The sequence below is a fragment of the Rhinolophus hipposideros genome (assembly GCF_964194185.1).
Source record: "Rhinolophus hipposideros genome assembly, chromosome: 20".
NCBI classification, from domain to species: Eukaryota; Metazoa; Chordata; class Mammalia; order Chiroptera; family Rhinolophidae; genus Rhinolophus; species Rhinolophus hipposideros.
In genome coordinates this window covers 25,375,780-25,400,915 of record NC_138066.1, presented here as the reverse complement: position 1 = coordinate 25,400,915, position 25,136 = coordinate 25,375,780, and the positions used below count along the sequence as shown (strand labels likewise).

Below are 25,136 nucleotides of genomic sequence, written 5' to 3'. Positions count from 1 at the left end.
CTTATTGCATAGATACACCATGATTTACTCTATTTACCTGCCATTAGTCAGATGTGTTTATTGCTATTATAAACAACCCTGTGATTAACATCAAGGGTTAACATTTCTATCAAGATCTGTCCCTACTTTGGACAATTGCCTTATTGTCAAGTTATTTAAAAATAAATAAGGAAACACACACAGACACACACACGCACAAAACTGGTAAGAAGCAATTGCCAGTGTTCTTCTAATTTCAATTTCTCAGCTTTCATATAGAATAATTACAGTAATATAGGCTGGAGAACAAGGGTAGTATTGAAATACAACGGGACAGTCTAATATAGCATTTGAAAGTAGAGTCATGCTGCTCAACATTAGCAGGCAGAAGAAATAGGAAAAAAATAAAAGTGAGGCTGTCACAGGAGAACCAGCTTATTACAAAGGTTTGGTTTTATGGGAGATTATAGGTCACATCCAATCTCACCTACAATGTGACCACACCTACAGTCAAAATGTTCAAAAATAGAACATTCTATACATGTATAATACAAATACTTTTTCTATCCTTTACTTTGCAAAATATGCTCATTCACATTTGACTGGTGGATAGTACATGAACATTCTTTTAATGCTAGGGCAGGATATCTACTCGTATGTAATCCCGATTATACAAAAACAGATGCAAACCAGTGTTAAGACTTCCTTGCCTAAAATTACAAGACTAAGTGTGTGTGTATATATGTTTTAAATCCCTTTATTCCCATTCCATCCTTTCGACTGAAATTTACTCATATATGTGCCTTTCTTCATATTGCCGTCTCTTGTGAAAGGCATCACTACTTGGTCAAATCTCCTCCTTCACCATACTCGACCTCTGGTCATCAGGTGGTAACAAGACATCTTCCTAAATCTCTCTGGAATTGATCTCTATTATATAGAGTTCCCTTTTGCAAGTCCATTTCTTCAGAAGTCTGACATGTGAGATTTTAATTGCTGTGCTGCAGTTTTCTCTTCTTCAGTCAATGGTGACAGCTAGAAAACAAATGACAAAGTCTTTATTTCAGAAACTTTTAAAGGCATCCACTATACTTTCATTAAAAAAAAACACACCTTTAAAGACTTGATTTAGTTAACTCAACTTTATCACACCAATAAATGTTTCCATAAGCCCATACCATGTATGTGATCACAAATTTAGGAAAGCAGGGAAAAACCAGATATTTGGCTATCTATATACAAGGTGCATTGATGTTTGAGCTTCCAAAGAACTTGCAATTAAGCTAAACAAACAAGACCAAAAAATCAAACAGTTTTAGGACTGTAATTAAACAGAACCAAAGAAATCATGTTTAAATGGCATATTCAAAAAGTATTTTGAAAAAGAAATATGAAACAAAAATAGTCTGGAAGTACCCTCAGAAGTAAAGACTTGGGCTAAATTTTGAAGGATAATTAAGATGCTTTTAGCTGCAAATAATAGAAACACATTTCAAAATTGATAAAGAATAAGAAAAGTTATTATCATTGTACAATAAATACAGAAGGGCAGACTTCAGGGCTGGTCTATTTGGCAGCTCAGTTGGTTTAGAGCCCAGTGTTCATAACACCTAGGTCACCGGTTCCCACGTGGGCCGGTGAACTGAGCCCTCCACAACTAGACTGAAAACAATGACTTGACTTGGATCCTGAAAACCACTCTGTTTCCCAATATTCCCCCCCAAAAAGCAGGTAGGAGCAAAAACAAAGGAAAGAAGAAAAGCCAAATGGAAATTATTTGTAAGGGATTTTCACAGAGCACCAACCAACAAACAGGTTGGCTGAAACAAAGGGTTATGTGGGGAAATAACAGGAGGTACAACCTGAAAAATCACTCAAACAGTTAGAAATCTGCCTAACTATATACAGTAGTCCCAAGACATGTTCCAAGACACCCAGTGGATGCCTGAAACCGTGGATAGTACAAACCCTATATATACTATGATTTTTCCTATACATAACATACCTATGATAAAGTTTAATCTATTAATTGGGCACAGTAAGAGATCAATAACAATAACTAATAATAAATAGAACAATCATAACCATATACTATAATAAAAGTTATATGAATGTGGTCTCTCTCTGTGTCTCAAAATATCTTATGCCCTACTCACCCTTTCACTTCAAGGAAGCACTTTACGGCTTCTCTTTGGCATATTGGAATTGCCAGCATCACTATTCTGGCCCAGCATCCCTACTGCTGTGCTTTGGGTAAAATAACAGTTACTTGAACACAAGCACTGCAATCCTACCACAGTCGATAGATAACTGAAATGGCTGCAAAGTGACTAAGGGGTGAGTAGCGTATATAGCATGATACACTGGACAAAGGCATGATTCACATCCCTGGGTGAAATGGAGTGGGACTGCTCGAAACTTGATCATGCTGCTCAGAATAGCAGACAATTTAAAATTTATGATTGTTTATATCTGGAATTTTCCATTTAATATTTTAGGACCATGTGTAACTGAAACTGCATAAAGCAAAACTGCAAATAAGAGGGGACTACTGTAGGTCATCTCTAGAGACACTGATAAATCCAGAACACCCCATAACTACAGAATTAGAATCTCAAGGGCAGCACTGTCCAACAGAACTTTATGTGATAGTGGAAATATTCTATATCCACATTATCCACTCAGTAGAGGAACTGAATTTTTTATTTAATTTAATTTTAATTTATACAGCCAAAATTGGCTATTGGAAAATCTGGCTGGTTCACCTGATCAAGCCAAAGCCAACATTTGCCCAAAATTCACATGGATTGAATGAAAAACAGTCATACGCCTTACTGCAACCCAAATAGTTACAGAATTTCCCTCTTCTATCTCAAAACCAGGAAATGGTATTGTCCTGACAAGACTTTGTTTTCCATGAATCCATGTTGCTCTTTGTGATCATTGTTCAAGAGATTTCAGATCACCTGTTTAATAAATCTTCAAAGAATTTCTCCAGGAATTAACAAGTCTAAGATTTGTAGGAATTTTTCTTTAACACAAATGTTTTGAAGCATCAATGCCACATATTCAATTTTTAATGCCTTTTTAATTTTCTCCTTATTGCTATATTGGGGGATTATTTTGCTATTTCTTATTTTAGTAAAAGTCTAGTCCCTTTTTTTGTTTTTTTGGTGGTCACCGACATAATTAAGTATATTTAAATCTAAATGTCTTAATATCAACTAAAAAAACGAGGAAATTAATATGTATTCCCTTTCTTCTACCTCCTTTTCTATTCCTATCTCTATTTATTTTTTAATATTTTTAATTCAAGTGTTCTTTTTGAATATTCTCAATTCAAATATATTTTCTATCCTTCCAAATGAAAAAACCACTTGCCTTGATAAAGATTATAGCAAGATAATACCTGAACAGTTTTACTTTCTGTTGGCTATAAACAAAACAGTATTTGTCTTAAGCAGACATATCATTTTCTCGTTCTTCATGTTCCCCAAATAATTTTAAAGGCCTTTTTGGTTATTTTAAGTTTCAGAAGCTTCAGCTCAACCTAGTCTTTGGCTTTAACTATTCTCACAGTTCTGTCCCTATCACTGAAATACCTCTTTTTATACTTGAAACTCCTTTACAAGGTCTACGTCGCAATGTCCTTTAAACTCTGGGCTCATAGAACTATTTTTGGTTTTACAACTCTCTACAAATGCCATTCCCTTTTCTTTCGTATTTTGATCACAAAAATTTGCTCTGAACTTTCTACTACTATCTTGTTTTTAAACTCGTAGATACAAGACCCAGTTATCCAACAATTCCCAACTTGGCCATTACTGATTCTCAAATATGGCCTTTTTTCAAGATTTATAATTACCTTTCAGTCATTTCTCCTTGTTTGTCATAATCTGATCCAAAGTGAAACTCCCTTAGCTTTCTACCTTTGATAAAATTATTGCTCATTTTAAATACTTTTAACTGAATGAATACCTTTACAGATATTCAGATGATTGAAATCCCCTATCATTAACTATTTTTCTGTACCTCTTTGTAAACTGTCAGAAATATACCACCTATTTATTGGATCCAGTGGGGGAAAATTTTAGTAAATATTCAAAATACCATTTTTCTCTTTGTTCACTCACCCAAGTTTATTCTGTGCATCAATAAATTTATGGATGTCTATACATATATGTTGATATGCACATCCAGAACTACCATTAATCTCTCTTCAAGATTTGTTTCCTTAGAACAAGTTTATGTGTTTCTGTTGTTAGGCTCTGATCACATACAAAGAATATGTGATTTGAGTTGTATTTTTGAAAGGTTGTATACATACTTTTTTGCATTCTATATATCAGCATGTGAAACCACCCTTGCAATTTTAAATTCCTATTCCTTATTACTTCTGTGCTCTTTTTAATTGCTCTACCCTACTCCTCTGTTCACTTCACTGTGACATAACAGATACATCTAAGGTATCATTTTATATTTTTAACCAAGTATTGTTTTCTTTTCCTTCATTGACAATAATAAAGTGATCAAATTGACCTGGGTAATCAACCTTGGAGATTTACTCTAACTATGAGCCCATAATTCAAGTATCTTAAGCCATAATTTAGTTCAGAGTTGGCAAATAAATATCATGTATGCTGCCCCTAGCAGCATGCCCACAGCTGATAGCTTTTGTGCCATGCCCAGAGACAGCTCCTTAATAAGGCACTCTAAGCAGCTATTACCAGTTAATTGATTGTAGTTGGTACCAGAAATTAAAAACCTATTGGCCATCTTTTGTCCAGATAATTAAGTTCTACTCTTATGATTCCATCTGTATATATAATCTATCTTTTCTTTTGAAAGCTGCCAACTTTGCCTTAATAGTAAATGAAAATACTATTAAATCCTTCAGATGGCTGTTCAAGATCTTAGTGTCTAGGTCAGCAGCTCATATTCTTTTTTCTATTCCAACATATGATGAGGTCCGACAATTAAGTTCACAAACTTGTCGCAACGATGTTGCTAAACTTTTTTGATATCAGAGGGATTATTCATTATGAATTTGTACTAACCGGACAGTTTAACCAAGTTTACTATTTGGAAGTGCTGAAAAGGCTGCACGAAAAAGTCAGACGACGAACTTTTCACCAACAATTCATGGCTCTTACATCACGACAGTGCACCAGCTCACACAGCACTGTCTGTGAGGGAGTTTTTAGCCAGTAAACAAATAACTGTATTGGAACACCTTCCCTGTTCACCTGATCTGGCCCCCAATGACTTCTTTCTTTCCTCGAAGATCAAGGAAATATTGAAAGGAAGACAGTTTGATGACATTCGGGACATCAAGGGCAATATGATGCCAGCTCTGATGGCCATTCCAGAAAAAGAGTTGCAAAATTGCTTTGAAGGGTGGAATAGGCACTGGCTTCGGCGCATAGCTTCCCAAGGGGAGTACTTCGAAGGTGACCATAGTGATATTCAGCAATGAGGTATGTAGCACTTAGGATGAGTTCGGAAACATAATTGTCTGACCTCGTATGTGAAGAATTTTACACATTCGTGATAGAGGCTCACAATTATAAGGAATCTTACACAAAATGAGAAGGGGTTGGGGAATGGAGGGAGAGAATGAAGGCCAGGCTTACCCAAGCCCACCAACCCAATTGAAGAAACGGAGAACTAAAAAAAAGTCACTGTTACAGCTGCTTTTCAGATTTCTCAGTCTTACTAATTCTTATGGAACCAACAGAGCTGGTAGATTTAGTAAGTATTATCAACTTATCTCTTCTGCCATGGCTACATAATCCAAGACAGCATACCTCTTTCATCAACCATATCAAGTCCACAGGTTCATTTTAAAATAAAGGAGATAAGAGCTATTATACTTCTGGGAATCAAGAAAATTTCATTTCTATCAACAGTTTAAACTGACTGCTGAATTTTAAAATGAAAGCTACTAGGGATTTATCTTTCAAAGCTACACTCAGAATAAAAACTCTACAAATCCAACTTGTCAATTGAATGCATTACCTCCAGGTCTATTTGCTTTTGTAGTTCTTGTATCATGGTCGCAGTTTTATTCAAAGTAGTACAAATGCGGCTCTTAGTCTCTTTCTGCTCGACAGCAATTGGTTTAAAGCGTGCATGCAAAGTTTGATACCGAGACTTTATTGCTGATAATTCCTTTAAGAGGGTAACAGGATTTTTCTACATCAGGAAAAAAATTAATATATATTAAATGATGGAAAGGAAAACTTCAGCTTCTTTTAAAAATTAAAGCATACATAACACATTCTACCACCCATTTAATCAAACACTGTATTATATTATGCAACTGTGTGACACAAGATGGAGGAAGAGAAGAGAGAAGTATAAGATCTAGATCTTGTTCTCAAGGAATTTAAAGCGTAGGTACAGAAACAGCCCCCCATACACACACAAAAAAGCAATATTAAACAGCAAATAAGGTCACTATAGATATATAACATTTGATGCATAGTTCACAATAATAAATTACATAGTATTCTAAAATATAATTCTAAATGCTATTCAGAAGATGATTAAAGGAACTATGTTAATTTGTTGTTAAAGAGTAAGGCAACTTGAAACCACTTATAAAATTCTTAAACACATTGTCATGGGACTAAAGCATATATTTTGTCAATTCATTGACTTCACTATACAAAATTAATGCCAACTTAAGCAACTACATTTATAAATTACATTGGTTTTTCAAATTCATTTTGGAATATAAATAACCACTATTCCATAAAAGACATTTCAGCTGGGTCCTTTCTGCCACTTGGTAATTACTTTCATTCCCTGATGGTTCCTTAGCAAACCCTCCAATACTCGCTATTCCAAACTTTCTCCACTTCCTCCAGTTTCCATCCACTCCTTCTTAGCACAAGACCTCATCAATAATTTTAGTGAGAAGGCAGAAAACACACAGTAGAAACTCCATCTCTCTGCATCTATGGACATTCTCATCCATACTCAGTCCCTCACTCTACACTATTATTGTTGTTTTCTCTTCATATCCCCCATAACCTTAAATTTCCTCTATTTCAATAATCTTTTCCATATCTCCCTTTGTAGACACCACAAACATCTACAGATTTTCTCAGTACTGAGGGAAAAATGAATTCTTTCTCTGACTCTGTTGTCACTTCAAAACCAGTTTCATTTTTCTCCATTTGCCATCCACTTTCAAGATCCTATAATAGACTTCCTCAGTTTAACATACCCATAGAGTATTATTCTTCACCAAATCATTTTAAACAATCAAAAGCTAACGATTACCCTATAGCATATAATTTTGATAACCCTCTTTTTGCCTCTCCTTATTTCCTCCCTGTTCCAATCTTCTTAAAATGAACTCTTGATTTCCATAAAACGATACCATGTTGACGATACCATGTTGGTTATCTTCCTAGTCTTCAAATATCTCCTTCATGGACCCTACCTATCTCTTGGTTATAGGCAGAGGTTCAGTTCACGGCCCTCTACTTCCCTCGCTTCCTTGGAGATTTGTCTCTAAGCTTTTGATGATGGAACTGGTAAATAAAGATGATTCTAACAAGAAGGAATAAGAACACAAAATGTAACTTAAAGACTGTTAAAATAATTCTGCGGAAAGTGATGAAGACCTATGGCATGAGTAGTAGAAGTAGGAAAGGGACAGAAGATACCATATAAAAAGTTAAGAACACTCAGTAATATGTTTGATACAGGCAAAGAAATAACGGGTGACACCAAATGTATATTAAGATGCTTTTTGGGGTATATATTCAGTATACACCCCAATGACATTGAGACCTGTCCCCTTACCCTCAGGGGTATATTTCCCATCATGAGATGCTGGATATTGTATTGGATAAAAGATCTCCAGTAGAAAAACTGGAAAATATAGGAGAAGTAAAAAAAAAGCACCTAAAATGTATGGGAGAAAATACATAAAAATGAAAATAGGGAAGAAAAGATAAGAAAAATAAAGGATAGATACAGGAGGTCCAATATCTCACTGCCATAAAAGAGGATTTCTTTTCTTACAAATATACTGGGTAAGAAAGGTTGTAAGACTTCAGATCTGTACATTTTCAGATTTAAAGGGCCCCACTAAGTAACAGCACAATGAATAAAAAGACCTACACATAAGTAAAATTACCAAAAAATAAAGTTCACAGCATGGATAAAATATTCTGAAAGTTCCAAGACAGAATGGGGGGTGGGGGGAGGATAGAATGAGGAGGAAGACACACACAAAGGATCAGAAATTAGAATGGCATCTATTTCTCAACAGGAACACAGGAAGGTAGAAATCCACAAAGCAATAATGTTAAAATCAAGAGAAAATAATCTCCAAGCTAGAATTCCATACTCAACCAAACTAAAAGTAAAATAAAAGAGTTGAATAAAGACATTTAAACATTGGAAGTCTCAAAATATTAACCATTTGTGTATTCTTTCTCAGAAAGCTTCTAAAGGATATGCTTCACCCAGTCAAGGGAATAAACCAAGAAAGAGTTAAACATGTGATCCAAACTGGAGTAAAACAAAGGACATTACTGAAATAATGGTAAAGAAATCGCAGAAACACAGTCATGTGGGAGTCCTGTAGAGCAGGTCAGATTGGAGAAGAAAGATAGCACAAGAATGCACCTGTACATATAAACCAGATAATGAATTCTCAAAATACAAATTCATAGAAAAATGTAGTGAGAACTAATCCTTGATGATCTCCGGGCTAGGAAAAGAAAGAATTAGTGAACCAGGCACAAGGAATATATAGCCATAGAGCTACGAGTTAGGCTAGTAGGCAATTTCCCACAGTACGTGTTTTTGTGACATTAACTGGATTTAATAAAACTGATATGACCATAATTAATCCAGGATAACATGATTTGAGGACTTAGAACCATACCACAGAGGAAAAAAAACTGTTGCGCACAATAGCATGTTTTGTTTGAGTGAGTGGCTTCTTGGGAGCCACTGTGTTCTTGGTATTAGTATAAACTATGCTGCACTTTATTTAACTTTGTGCCTATAACACTTCAATTCATTTTAGGGTTTTGTTTATTATCAGTGAGTGATCACTTATCATAAGTCATAGGAAGTGCTCTGATAATGACAGTGCTAGTGATGCGGGAAAAGCCAGTACATCAGCAAAATGCTCAACGCAATTAAGTCATTTGAAAAAAAACAAAAGGAAACATGCCATTAGTTGTGTTATTAAATTTAAAAGAGTCTACAGGGGAAATGTTCATAAAATAAAACAAAATTATCTTTCTGGGACAAAAATAGGTGAAGAACATGATAAGGGAGCTTGTAGTTTATTGTATCTTTATATCTAAATAGATTCTACTAAAAATGTCGATTTTTATGCAGAATTACTGACAGTCTCCAAATCACAATGGACTAGAATGAGGATAACGCAGCTGACAAAATTATATGAATGTATGTGAGCGTGAGTATACACACCCGCACACGCATAGCACAGTAGTTGGCGCATCGTAATGTTCGATTAATATTTACCCCCCTACTATCACGTAGAGGTATTAGAGGTTAATGCAACTGGTTGTTTACTTTCCTGTTCCTTGATACGTATATAATCACTAGGACTAATGTCAGTGAAATCTACAAAAATTAAGATCATGGTTTTTTTCCCCAAATACTATAAACACAAAAAGGATAAATATAAATGTTTAAAAAGTTACACAGTTTTTCAAAAGTTAACAGAATTACCATATGATCCAGCCATTCCACTCTTAGGTATATACCCAAGAGAAATGAAAGCAAATGTTCACACAAAAAGTTGCACATGAATGTTTATAGTAGCATTGTCATAATAGTCAAAAGGAGGAAACAACCGAAACATCTATCAACTGAGGAATATATAAGAAAATGTGGGATAGCCATAAATATTATTCTGCTATAAAAAATGAAATAATGATCCATATCACAACATGAACTTTTAAAACATGCTAAGTGAAAGAAACCACACATAAAAGGCCACATATTATATGATTCCATTTACATGAAATAAGCAGATGGCTAATCTGTAGAGATTGTAGCGGTAGAAAGTAGATTGATTACTGATTGCCAGGAGATGGAAGGGTGCGGGGAGTATTAGGGAGTGATTGCTAATGGGTATGAATTTGTGAGGTGATGAAAATGTTCAAAAATTGCTTGTGATGCTGGCTGCACAACTCTTAAGTGTTGTAAAAACCACTGAATTGCATACTTTAAAAGGGTAAATTTTATGGCATGTGAAGTATAGCTCAATAAAGCTGTTTTTAAAACAAATGGTAGAAGAGAAAAACAACTGGAAGTGGAACAAAGATGAGAAATGGAAGGTGGAAGAAAAGGGGGAGCACCACATGAAATGTCTTCAAGATAGTACTTGACAGACACTGACTCAGGAGTCCTTGGCCAGTTATTAGGTGGTACCACTGGGCCAGAACTGGGTGGTTGTCCTTCAGTCAGAGGGAAAAGAGGAAAAAGCTAAGTCAGTTAAGGAGCTAGAATAGTTTTAGTAAGAAGCTAAATTGTGTAGTAAAAACTGAACATTCACAATGCTTTCTCAATTTTATGTAAATGGTTATTTTAATTTGTAGTTCCACCCAATCAAAAAAAATTTTTAAAGGTATAAAATTTTTGGAAAAACTGTAAAATATGATATTTCTTGTCTGCTGGCAAGTGCTATCAAAAATAAACAGTAATGATTCAAGTGGCAAATTAATGTTAACAGACAATACTTAAAAACTTCGCTTTCATCTCCATGGGCATGTGTACATGTAGTTATGGCAAAAAACAGAGTTAATATACCTAATCAACCTACCCTTAGAATAACTAAGTATATAAATTTAGATAAAAATCACAGTGCACATAACAAATTTAATAGTATATCATCATCTTCCTCAGAGAATATCATGACTGCCATGATTTCTCCCTTCTTATTTAACCATTGCCATAGAAGTATCTATTTTTCTCTCTCAGAATTTCAGTGGCTTCTGCAATGGTCCTTATCTCTGGACTCAATAATTCTTCTTTACGGGTTAAAAAACAAGTAGCCACAAATTTTCTTGACTGTGGGTATAACGGTATGCTCTAGTATGATGTGACCAAGCTTCCAAGCTTAAAAAAGATTTTAAGATTCTATAAATGTAGTACTTAATATAACTGTCATAATCTACAACTGTTAGAAATACTATCAGAAAATCTTTTAATAAAATAGTCTGTTTAAAAGACATTTACTTTGCAGATTACCTCGCCTGCAGAATCAGGATGATTAGTCTTGATTTCATATTCCACCCTGTATTGAATGTAATCCAGATCAGAGTCAGCTTTCTGGAACTAAAAATCAGCACAAATCATTATTACGTGAATCAAAAGACATTAATAAACATGATACTGTAACTATTCTTTCTCTTCTGTATTTTTAGTATTTTAATAATGTGACATATACCCATTTTGAAAATACGAAAATAGAAAAGCATATAAAACCTCCATCGTCTATAATACCCATGCTCTATTAAAAATTTATAAACTAGTTAACATTTTGAAACTCATTTCTCTATGCATTTCTCTTAAATTTTGAGCCAAAATTAAGATACCCAAAAGCCACTGTCATATATTAATACAAGAACTAACAATGGCTTCAAGAATTCCCTAGGGTCATTGACATTCTCATTAGATAGACAGTGGTTCTCTATCTCTGGTAGGAAAAGTGGTTTTAGGTTAAAACACAGAACAAATTTATTTTCAGGGATACTCACAGTTTCCAATATCTGCAAAACCCAAAGAACTACAGATATATGCCACACAGACTGAAATTAGAGGGCTTAAAGATTCACAAACCATACAAGGAAAGCTACATATAGCACAGAAGTAGCAGTGTGAATAAAACCAATCTATTGCACCTTTGTCCTAGCATGGGACCTTCATGTAGTAAACCTCTAAGGGAGAAAAAGGGGAAAACTGCCACAGGCCTAAAACATGTGTGTGTACATACAGAAAAGTTGGAAAGGATATACGTATATCAGAGTGTTAAAGTGGTTTATCTCTGAATATGGTTAATCTATAAGTTATTCTTAATTTTTGGAAATTCTCCATCTTTTACATGATCTTAAAGCAGGTACTGCCTTGAATTTATCAGGGAAACAACCATGAGTTTACTATTAAAGGCAAAACATGATTTCCTCAAGGAAATAGCCTATTCTTAGCCCATAGCCTAGCAGACTGCTTTGGGGAGAGGGTTCAGACCTTATTATGAACTTAAGCTCTGAACTAAAGATTGGTTCTTGAAATCTTGAACTCTTAGGAGAAAAAGCAAAAACCAGCAAAAACTGTAAAAGCAGTTCTCAGGTCTAATAAGAAATGGTGTACAGATATTTTCATTACATAAAGAGTAAACCAAGGACTCTATTTTGGAATGTAGAGTAAGACAAAATGGCTCTCAGAAGTTAAAATGCTTTTAAGGTCAGAAGCTGTCATCATTGAACAGAATTTCAGAAAGAGATATACTTAAGCTTCCATCACTAATTTCTATCATCATTGACCTAAATTTGAATAGAAAACTTTTCAATGACCAAAACTCTATCTTTAGAACAAAAAACTTTTGGAGTAATTTTAAAAAGCCAGTTTTTGTTTTTAACAATGTTCCAAGAATCTCTAACAGCAAGGATTTGCTGTGAGCCAGTAGAATGAATGTAGACGTTTTTAAGTTAAAAAAACATATTTGAAACGTTTTCCAAAACCAAAGGCTTTTCATTTCTTATATCCTTTTTGATTAGATGCTGTGAGTAAATTAATCAATAAGCAGACTTCATGAACATACTAATAATTACTATACGTGTGTCTATAAAGAAATTCCTGCTGGTATAACTTCCCTTATTAGAATATGCTGAAAGATTATCTTTTCCTTTATGGTAAAAAAAGTGTACTAACCTATATAACATGTGGATGGAGAGTATGGGGAGGGTGACACGAGAGGGCAAACCAAATTAAACAAAGGCTCTAATCATTCAAGTCCAGATGTGTTTGCTTTAATTATTAAAAGAGACCAAAATTCCATTGCTTTATATACATAATTCCAAGTCTTAAATAAATTATTAAGATTAAGGGATTTGTAGCTTCAAGGTTACCTTAAAACAAAATCTCTATTCTAGAAGCCCTTAATTTGTTTATAAACCAGAAATTCTAAAGCCTATATGTGATTTTTAACTTGATATTTTAGTTCCACTTGAAGTTTAACTAGCATAATCCCATAGTCCATTTATCATGTCTTCATTTCAAGAGAGTGGTTTCAGTTATGGCTTCCTGTAATAGCCAACGGTCCACAATGTATTAAAATCATCCAAACAGTACCAAAAAGAAATGGTTCCTGCTTTCCAGTAACTTATATTTTAATAAGATATGAAAGAGTGTGCCTCCAATCAATGGTATGATAAAGTCAGCTAAATTTTCAAGAATTTTTACAAGCCAATTATTAAACACAGGCATCATTATATAAATTTACAATTATATAAATTATTAAAAAACAAACATACACTCAAAAGTCCTAACTTCCTAGTTATTTTACTATATTTTACCATTATCTATACTATTGAGGTCTATCATGTTTGTATAGTAGAAATACTATATCATGTGCTACTACACGTCTTTCCAACTCCACTTTCAATAACATTATGGTGGTAGCTTGAAATTAGCCAGGCTAGAAAAATTTACACCAGGAAAACTGATAAATGCTAAAATTCAGAGCCTTCTACCCCCTCCCCCGGCTGCATTTATACTATGTTTACCTTTCAAAATAGTTTTTTTAAATTCCCGTACCCCTTTTAAGTAATGTGCTCACACTTCTAATTGGAAAATATTTGAGAGAATAAATAGAATTTTAAACAGACTTCACAAAACAGGAAACTCAAAAAATTAAAAGTAGAATTACTATATGATCCAGCAATTCCACTTCTGGGTATACACCCAAAAGAACGGAAAGCAGGGACACACACAGATATTTGTACATTCCTGTTATTAGAAGCATTATTTTAATAGCCAAAAGGTGGAAGCAACCCAAGTGTCCATTTACAGATGAATGGACAAAATGTGGTATATACATACAATGGAATATTATTCAGCCTTAAAAAGGAAGGAAATTCTGATACATGCTACACCATGGATGAACATAGAGGACATATGCTAAGTGAAATAACCTAGTTACAAAAGAACAAATTGTATAAATCCACTTATAAAAAAACTCCTACAGTAATCAAGTTCATAGAGACAGAAAGTGGAATGGTGGTCACCAGGTGTTAGAGGGAGGGGAGAGCGGGGAGCTATTGTTTAATGAGTGCAGAGTTTCAGTTTGGAAAGATGAAGTTCTGGAGATAAATGGCAGTGATGGTTGCACAACAACGTAAATAAACTTAATCCCACTGCACTGTACACTTGAAATGGTTAAAAAGGTAAGTTTTATGTTAACGTACATTTTACCACAAATAAAAGCTTTTTTTAAAAGACAGGAAAAACAGATTGACAATAGAATGTTATCCTCTGTGAAAAACTGAATATTTTGTGATAATACATAGGGGAAGTATTTACTTATTAGTGGAATTAGTGGGCTTAATGAAGCAGGGGACAAAAAAGAAAAAAAGATGCCAATGCAATGTTCAGAAACAAAAACAATCAAGATTCTCTGACCTGATCCCTTCACCTTATCAATGAAGAAATAGTCTGTAACTTGCCTCTAGTTCTATTTTCATTACTGCTTTTTTATGTAGTTAGACAAAGTTATACATAACATTAAAACCAATAAAAGTCACATTGATGGGGGAAAATGTAAAGACTTTAAAATTAAATGTAAACAGTTCTTTTAAAATTTTATATCTAATATCACTAAAGTTAGTCCATTAAAAATTCCCTCTGAACACAGCCTGGTTGTATGGTACACAAAAGAAGAAAACAAAGTAATTGAGATACATGACAGCCCTGGTATCACTAAACAGCTATGTGGCCCCCCCAGGTAAGTCCTCCATCTTTCTGGGTGGCTCCTGTTAAATGACAGAGTTAGAAATACAAGATCCCTTTCAACACTGGAATTCAATTATTTCATTGTACTACAAATAAAACCCAAGTTTAGTTTATTGAAATATTAAAATTTTAGAAAAGATAAGTGCTTCCTTCTAATATATTAAAATTTGACATTTGAATTTCAGATTTAATACTTATATTGAAAATTAGCTTCTACTACTTATTTTCTTCATGAACAAAGATGGCTGTTGCGTCAGTTGCCGCTACAGTTGTTGCAGCCTGCCCACTGTTCTTCCCAAACACCAAAACCCTATAAGCAATATTGCACTACTCAGACCTATTTACACAGCAGAGACAATATCGATAGGGTTCTAGGATCTGGTGATTAAACAGGAAATTTTTTACTTTCACGTTAGGACATTTACTGACCAATTATGATAGTCTCCAAAACTCATTAATGTCTGATTAATAGAACAAAGAGATACTGATAGACTTCATTCACAGCTCCCCTCAATTATAAATTAGCCTCTTGGAGGCCTTATAAACAGGGAGGTTGCTGTTTAATTTAGCTATCTATCTTATTTTTTAGGAGCATTAGAACATTTAAAATAAAACTAGTGAATTTTTTAAAGCCCAAGACAAATTCATATTTCAGAAACGAGTTTTATTCTAAATCAGTGATAAAAATAAATGGGAAAAGTTTTATACCAATCCTAAGAGTAATAATACATGCAATTTAGCTGGGAAAAGTCCATGGAAATCAATATTAAAGCCCCAAAGAGCCAAATTACATTCTGCCAATTGGACATTCTTGGAAGCACACCGAGATGGTAATGAAGATACTGTACAAATGGGAGAAGGTATAGTTTAGGAAATAATTTTGATTTTTTTTTTTGAGAGCATGTTAATTTCATAAACATATAATATTCTGTTAGACTAGCTTTTATTGTGACCAGCTAAAGGCTTTAAGTAAAAGGCACACTGTATTACATACCACTGAACTATTTGGCAAAAAAATATATAATTGCACTCCAATTTAAAAATGCTTCCTTTTTACAACCTATAGACATTCACTGCTACAGGAGTGCTCCCTTTCAAAAGGACCAGTGCTCTCAAAACTCTACAAACACATCCTCTTGTGAGAGAGCTCATCTGAACAGCATCAAACCACAGGGAAATGAAGGGGAAAAAATATGGTGGTCTGGTCTATGGTGAGAGGAACCGGTAGAGGTATGTTCTAGATTCAGCTGGGCTTAGAAATGCATTTACCATATAAATATTTTTTTAAGGGAGAATTGGATATCTTAATACTCATAGACCTAGGTTAGCTGTATGTGTATTACTAACCAAAGAATCTACTTAAAGCACCCCTTTCCTTACCTTCCCTTCTCACCAATGCAGATTTAGAAACATCTTTACTCTCATTTTATTTTGTTTATGGCTCCAGCTTACCATTTCATGTATTCTATTATAATAATTTGTTAGCAAGGTAATGTCACCACTTGATTTCAAATTTCTTGCTGGTAAGAGCCTTGTCTTTTTATTTTTGTATTCATAGTTTTTAATACACAGCCTAAGGGAATGGATGGAAGAACATTCATTCATTTGAAAGAACAAACTGCCTGGGAAACCAACCACCTTCTAAAGCATGTTTAAAGAAGAAATATTTCAAGTTCCCAACAAGTTAAGGGTCGCTTCTAATATCTACACAATCACAATTGGGTTTTTTTGGTGTATTTCTGCTGGAGAATTGACTATTATCCACTTTCTTCCAGACAGAATAAACGCATGTCCATGTTTGTCTGAAACCGATAAGCATTAATATGCACAAGCACCAGATTACGGACATGTCACTTCAGGCAAATAGCAACGTCAAAACAGAAGAAAGTAGGCAGAAGCTTCCGGTTCATCAGTTCCTAATTTGCAGGCCTTTATGAAACAACTGTTAGGGTAGTACACATGAGCTCCTGCCTGTAAAAGGCTGGTTTTATTAACTGAAGTACTCTATTTAACCTTTATTTTTTTAATTTCAGGATCCTTGGTTACGTTAATTGTGCTATGGACACATACAGGACCAAATATAAAAATAACCAAGTGGGGATGTAATGTACAGTACAGTGACTATAACTATTAAAACTGTATCATATATTTGAAAGTTGCTAAGAGAGATCTTAAAAGTTCTCTCATCAAGAAAACAAAATTTCTAACTCTGTGATGACAGATGTTATTAGACTTATTGTGGCGATCATTTCACAATATATACACATTACTCATTCTGTTGTACAACTGAAATAAAGAAAAACGGTGAGGTAGAGGTTTCCCACTTAATAGCTAGAAATATTGATTTTACTGGTTCTTCATCTCAGCACTCCTGCTCATCTCAACAATCTACTGAACCACGTACAGTTTCCCCAAATTGTGCAACACCTCTCTCCTCTGGACTTTCACATGCATTATTTCCTCTGCCTAAAACATTTCCCATTTCCGTCATTGACTAATCCCTAGTACTTACCCTTCAAGTCTCAGATTATATCTCACCTCTAAGAAGCCTTCCCCAGGTTAGGTGCCTCTTTCCAATGTGCCCCCATAACACCTGGTATTTACTTGTCCCATCATGGCATCTATCTTAATATATTAAATTTATCTGTGTGTCCCAAAGAAGTTCCTTAATGTCATTAGTCTTTTGTAGCAACCTGCCCTAGTAACACTTATTGAAGAAAGTATGGAGTACTGTCATCTATAATAGGTAAATTAAGTGGAGAGAGGAGGAATTTATAAAAGCTACTACAACTCTCTCATTTCTTAACAAAAATAAATTGTTCCGAAAAACTAAATTTATTTTACAGTCACTAAATCACTACATGAAAACCTTAGTGAAAACTAAGATTATTTCCTCATTGATAAAATGAGAACAAAAACACTGAATCAAAGAATCAAGAATTCACTTATTCAAACTTTTAAAATGCTGTATATTAAAATAAATTAAAAGTATAATCTTTTAAAATCTAATTAAGAACAAATTTTATTTATCTGGGATATTCTTGATATTGAAATTTTGTGTTATTTTTGGTTAACAAGGGTAAGATATTTTTGTTTGTTTAAAACTTATACTTTGCTGCAAGAAAGACAAAAATTTCCTGCTTCATTTTCAAATGAGCTTGTATGTATGGCTTTCATACCCTATTCCTAATATTGAAGATGTCACACCAAAATATAGTTTAAGGCAGAAAAAATATCCTTCCCTCTCCTTACAAATTGATACATTTTTTATTCTTATTTTATTAGTATTTAGCCTTTTACACAAAAAAACTTTATAGTTGCACAAGCTCTGGATAGAAAAATAATTCAATGATATCTAAAAAGAAATGTATTATGTTGTTATTAATTCACTTTTTTACAGAAAAGAAATGAATTCCTCAAATTAAGCAGTTTTCTCCCCTCAGTTCCTCCCATGTAATATCCTACTTTATTAAAAAAACACAAAATTCTACCTACTGCTTTAATAAGCCACTGGTAAATGGTAGGAAATTAAAAGCCAGAAGAGGAAAATAGCTGCACTTGAGGCCAGGGGAGGTAATTCAGAAGGATATCATATGTTTAATTTGGAATAAAATTTCATATATAAAACTTGGGATAAAATGGTTTTATAATGAGCAATCATGTTCTTAATTCCCTACAAATGATGTCCTTGAGTCCATGCCTAATATGTCAGGTATCTTACTTACATCTGGTATCTAGTCTCCCAGTTGCTTTATAAAGACGTTTGCTCAACAAATAGCTTACTTTTTTTCTGAAATTCAATGAATTTAGAATACGTGTTATAACTGTTCTTGCTCTACTTTTAAAATATAGAGTACCAGTAGAAATCACATTAAGCAGATTATTAAAAAATTATAAAAAAGACCTATACACTGAAACAGTACAACACTGTTGAGAGAAATTTTAAAAGACATAATAAATGGAAAGATAGATAATGTTCATGCATCAGAAGAAACAGTATTGTCAAGATATCAATTATCCCCAAATTCTTTCTTTCGATTCAACATAATCCCAAAACGTCAGCAGGCTTTTTCGTAGAAATTGACAAAAAGATTATTTGGAAATGTAAAATAATTTAAACAATTTGGAAAATAAGAGCAAAATTTTGATTTGCTCTAGATGATTTCAAGACTTATTATAAAGCTACAGTTATTATGACAGTGTGGTATGACATAATGGAAAAAAATAGAGTTCAAAAATAAATAAATCTACCCATACATACATGTTCAGTTGATTTGTTACAAAGGAGCCAAGGCAATTCACTGGGGAAATGATACTCTTTTCAACAAATGGTACAGTGTTTCCCCGAAAATAAGACCTAGCCGGACAATCAACTCTACTGTATCTTTTGGAGCAAAAATTAATATAAGACCCGGTCTTATTTTACTATAAGACCAAGTCATAATATAATAATATAATACAATACACTATAATACAATACAATACCATCCAATACAATATAGTACAGGTCTTATATTAAGTTTTGCTCCAAAAGGCGCATTAGAGCTGATTGCCAAGCTAGGTCTTATTTTCGGAGAAACACAGTAACAGAACCAGGGGATATCCATATGCAAAAAGAAAAGACCCTTCACACTTACTTGATACCATATACAAAAATTAACTCAAAATGGACAGGGATCTAAATGTAAAAATTAAAACTATAAATCTTCTAGAAGAAAAGATAGACGCATTTGTGACCTTGAATTAGGCAGATTTGTGAGCTAGAACACAGAAAGCATAAACTATAGAAGGATAAAATGTCTAAATTAGACTTCATCAAAAAATTTTAAGTGAGAAGGCAAATAACAGAGAAAATTAAAGGACTCTTATGATTATAATAACACAACTCAATTTGAAAATAGGGAAAAAGTTTTACCACTTCACTAAAGATACACCAACTGCAAATAAGCACATGAAAAGATATTGAATGTCATTAGCCATTAAGGAACTACAAACTGCAACTACGAGATACCACTACACACCTATGAAGACAGCTAAAATGAAGAAGACTGACAATACAAGGTGTTGAAGAGGATATGAAGAAACTGGAACACTAATACATAGCTTTGTAAACAATTTTAGCAGTTTCTTACAAGATCAAGCATACACTTATCATGAAACCCAAGAGAAACAAAAACATTATGTCCCCACAAAGACTTGTTCTACAATGTTTATAACAACTTTATTCATAATAGGCAAAAGATGGAAATAACCCAAAGTCCATAATCTGTTGAACAGATAAATAATTTGTGCTATTCTGTACAAAGGAATATTATTCAGCAATAAAAACAGTCCAACTAATACATACAACATGGATGAATCTCAAAAGCATGCTAAGTAGCCAGACACAAAGACTGCATGCTATATATGACTCCATTTATATGAAATTCTAGAAAAGGCAAAATTAGAGATCAGTGGAGTTTGGGAGAAGGTTAACTGCAAACCTTCAAAAAAAGGTATAAGGGAACTTTTTAAGGTGATGGAAAGGTTCTCTATCATGGCTGTGATGGTAGTTACACGACTGTACACATTTGGCAAAACTCATCACACTGCACACCTAAAATTGGTTGTTTTATTTTATGTGAACTGTACCTCAATAACATTGATTACAAAAAAATAGTGATGGATTCACACTTTATTACATCTCATAATTACAAATAGAACTTTAAAACAAGCATTCTTAAGTTTTAAATTTGGGCATTTACTACATAATACACAAATTAAGGTACGGGGCAAGTTACCACACGAAAGATACAGCAAACATTGTTTTCATCACTTACTAATTCATCTTAAAATTCAATTAAATAAAATCTGAGATTTGCTAGACCCTGTCCAAATCTGTTACAGAAAGAAGCAAATTACAAAGTATTACTCATATATACTAACCATAACTTAAGCTATAAAAATTATTCTCTTAGTGTGTTTCATAATGCATTACAATAGGGAGTTTCTAATTAGTTAAAAACTTACTTTTTTCTACTAACAATTGTCACCCCAATAAATTAAAAAAAAAAAAAAACTTACTTTTTTCCAAACTATAGCTTTCTAAAAGATATACTTTTGGTAATAAGATTATACAGTTTTCAGCAACAAAGGTTGTGGTAAATTACTCACAGATACTGAAGAAATATACGTAAGGCAAGAATCAAAATTCGGTGTACATCCTGCTTTCAGATGCTTTGACAATACTATTGCACTGCTAGCTGTAAAGTACAGTAGTGCAATAAAGTCAGAGCATTCGTTAGCAGTAATCAGCAGGAAAGGAATACAAATGCATCTTGCATCCGTCGAAGCTTCAGTGAGAAAAGAATTTAAAGAAGAACTGCCGTTTTAGAGAGAAGATCTCCATTGATATAAGAACATTTATATCAATGTTTAAAAAAAAATAAGACTTAAATATCAAAGTGATACTGTTTTTTAATAACTAACCTATGATTCATATTCAAATAGAAACATGCATAGATGTAGAAAGGAATTTTGGAAATATGTCCTAGCTTTACAAGTTATTAACACAGGTATTGTTAATACGTACCTTAGGACTGGTATTAAACTGGTTGTAATTACTACTAAGACAAAGTTGTGAAAAATGTTTGTTCTATTGATAGATATTCGTTAGCTCTTCCATAACAATTGATTAACTGCCACATAGAACAAGTCTTTTGGGTAAGACTATCTAAGAAAACAAATGAAAAGTGAAATAATAAGTTTCCCAACCTCTATATACCCAATCTATCTCTCTGGAATCTAAATTACAATATAAAAATCACTTACCATTTTAGGGCTTTTAATCTCAAGAGTTTACAGACTTCCAGGGAATCAATGTCTCCCTAAACTAGACACCATTAGTCCTACCTAACTGAATATTATGGAAGGGGATTTAAAATTTTCATTTAATCCCTAAAACACCTTAAATATAGATCATCTCCATTTACTTCAAAGTTAGAAAAATCATGGAGAAAATAACAATGGGATCATGGGAGGGGGATCCAAGCTTAAAGTATCAGGTTTCCTTGAATTCAAGCCAATTAACACGCTAACCTTTTAACTGGTAAGAAACCATTCAAAGGTCAGATGTAAACCCAGAAGTATAAATAGAAATAGTATTATAGTATCACATCGCACTCACTACCTTTTGTACACAATCACTAGTGGTATCACAAAAGGTCCCTGGTACCACAAGAGGGGCACTAGACAAATACCACTCACTCAATACGTGAAGGAAAAAAGTTAGAGAACAAAGATTACCCTGTAATGCGTTTATTCCTCCATTAATAATGTTGATTGATGCAAAAATACTTTCCATTACGGTCACTAACCTTCTTTTAAATGGTCCAATTCAGCTATTTGGTTGAATTGAGCCTAGTAAGAAATGAATTCAAATTCAGAACAGCTGGAGCATAAATGTCTTGACCTCAAATCCTGGGCCACATATAATTCAACAAAAATCAGAGGATTGTAGAGATGATTTACCTTTGGAATCTTGGAAACTAAACTTGTTCAGATACATTTTTTTCTAAAAGCAAATCTGAAAATGAGATGTACCATCTTTTACTATCCAATCAATACAAAGCAGTAATAAAGGCAATAGTTCAAATATATTTTTTAAACCCTAATGATTATGGAAACAAATAACTTGAAGGAGGGGGAAGGGGGAGGGGTGAAAGCTACCACTAGGTTACTTGCAAGGAATTTAAGAAAAGACCTGCTTTCTTCTCTTCCTCTTTTAAAGAGAATTTTTTAAAAACTACCCCATCATTCAAACATCTAAAAGTTTGAGTCTGGCTACTTCATAATTTTCTAAAACCTACTTTTTTCAAGATCTACATTTAATTGTTTTCTCTTTAAAATAAAGTGTGTTCAATCTTTTAAAAAAAGTCCTGTGAGAATGTTGACTTATTCATTGCAAAGTCCAGAAAAGGCTTAACTGGTACCTCAAAACTAAACAGCCAACTTGGGGGCGGGGCTGTTAAAAGCAAAATTAATATTTAGCATCTTACAATTAGGCAGAAATATCCATCTGGAAGGAGGAATTCAGAATGAGTGAGAAGGTCCAAACAGTGTTAACGTTATAGAATCAAACTACTATAATACTTAACATGTTTTTTTTTAGGACAGTTAATGATACGAATAACAAAACGTTGAAACAAAAGTTCATTATTACAAGGTTTGGAAAGCTGCAGAAATTCTTCCTTCTTCTCTACCATTTCTCTCCCGCCTTATCTCCACAACCACCACCCCATCCCCAAGAAAACTGAAACTCAAAACGTTAGAAGCAACTGAAAGCCTTCAAATCGAATTTGTCTACATGAGGCACTACAATTCATCAACACAGCGGAAGAAAATAGTAAGTATTATCAAGGTCTCACATTTTCTGGGGGTGGGAATAGGAGCGAGTATGGTACTCATTTTTTTCCAGAATCACTACATGCGCAAATGTTAAAGTGACCCAAGATTCAGTTTGCAGGGAGCAACAGAGGCACAAATGAGTAATGCCAGGGAACGGCAGCGGGAGGAGGGGCGGAGAGCGGGTGAAGAAAAATTTCGGCTTCTTTAATCTTGTTTTTATATAACAAAAGGAAATTGACAGGAACTCAATGATGGGTGCGTCCTCCAAATTTCACTTCTTAAAGGAAGCCAGCCCAATCCCCAAAACTGGTAAGGGAGACGGGGGAGGGCGAAAGATAAACAAGGTAAGTAAGAAGAAAAAAGCGCGGGCGATCAAGCTGGTAGTCTAGGGACGGGAGAGAATAAAGAGGACAAGTAAGGGAAGGATCCATAAAAGAAAACTAGGACAGCTCTCCAGCTTGGCGCCTTCGACCAGGCCAAGCAGCAGCGGGAGTCCTTTCCAATTATTCGTTCCCGCCCCCTACTTTCACAAATGAATGAAACGAGGCAACTTAAGAGCAGGGAGCCTCCCGTGTCCCAATCCCGCCGGCGCTCCAGGAAACAAGCTCGTGGTTCAGATGCCCATCGCTCGCTGCCCCCGCACCACCCCACCCAAGGGCTGCCTTCCACCTTCAGGCCAAACAGAAACTGGTTGAGGGGTTTCCTAGGCCGCTAGGAAGTTGTGCACTCAAGTCTAGCATCCTTTCTCAGACTTTCTCAGCACGCCTTGGAGGACATGAACTGTTCAGCTTTCCAGGGATTTCTCTCCGCCCCACTAGGTTTAACCCCACCCCACCCCACCCCACCTCGGAGTGTGAACGACCTCTCCCTTTCTTGGGGCGTTTTGGAACCATTACATTCACGTCTTTTTGGTGGAAATACAAATGTCTGCACCAGCCACAGCTCCTTGAGGAGCCGAAAGGTGAGGGAAGGAACAAGGAATTCCAAAGGCCCCACACCCTCAGCATCTCCCGCCATTTCCCTCTTGAGCTTCCCGGATGTACCCCTTCCCCACGGCGGTTAAAAGACCAGTCGGCGGTGAATCCCTTTGGTGCAGGAGGAGGGAACTCGAGTCTGGTCCAGGCTCTGCCACCCAGGGTTTCCGGCGATTCCAAACTGCGTCCCACTTTGGAGACCATCGGGGGAAATAAACTACCCAGTAGATCGCCTTCACTTTACACTCACCATCAATTCCAGCTTATCGACCTCCTCCTCCATGTTGAATAGTTGACATTCCTTAGACCGCGGCGGCGCTTAAGCCGCAAACCGTACTAGCACTGAGGGTCCCTATTGGACAGCTGTCACTCAACGTCTTGCACTCATTGGCTCACCTGCTCACCGGCGCCCGCCCATTGGCGACTAGGTAACGCCTCTCCGCATGAAACACCTTTTCCTGTTGGGCAAAGACACAAAACGCCGCAGGAGGATTGGCTGCTGTATCCTCTTTTTTTTCCGTTGGCTGTACCTTCAACTCCAGTTTCAATTTCATAGTTAGGGGTCAATAGAGAAGATTGCGATTGGTGCAATCGGAAGAAGAGCCACCCAATTACGCTAAGGCTTCCATAAACAGCATAGGGGAAGTGACACACCTCCTTTCCTCTCCGGCTTCCCCTCCCCTTCGCTCCCACCTTTCCCTTGATTCACAGAAGCTCCTCAACTCTGATTGGCCAGAGACTGATGCTGTCTCAGCCAATCACAAGCCAGTCTGTGCTCCTACG

The 25,136-nt window shown here is 34.9% G+C and overlaps 1 protein-coding gene across 2 annotated transcripts; it reads right to left on the bottom strand.

Annotated features, from left to right (window-relative positions):
- Positions 1-204: 204 nt before the first annotated feature.
- Positions 205-24,893, bottom strand: SKA2 (spindle and kinetochore associated complex subunit 2). 2 transcript variants are annotated; one of them, XM_081028181.1, is made up of 4 exons: positions 24,604-24,893; positions 11,236-11,322; positions 5,998-6,174; positions 205-1,014 (listed from the first exon to the last, which is right to left on the bottom strand). In XM_081028181.1, exons 1-4 carry the CDS (start codon positions 24,634-24,636, stop codon positions 946-948), a joined length of 366 nt encoding a protein of 121 aa, XP_080884307.1. In that variant the 5' UTR covers positions 24,637-24,893; the 3' UTR covers positions 205-945. The 2 variants fall into 2 exon arrangements, with proteins under 2 accessions (XP_080884307.1, XP_080884306.1); XM_081028180.1 differs by having other exon boundaries at positions 11,224-11,322; positions 24,604-24,700.
- Between the last annotated feature and the right edge of the window lie 243 nt (positions 24,894-25,136).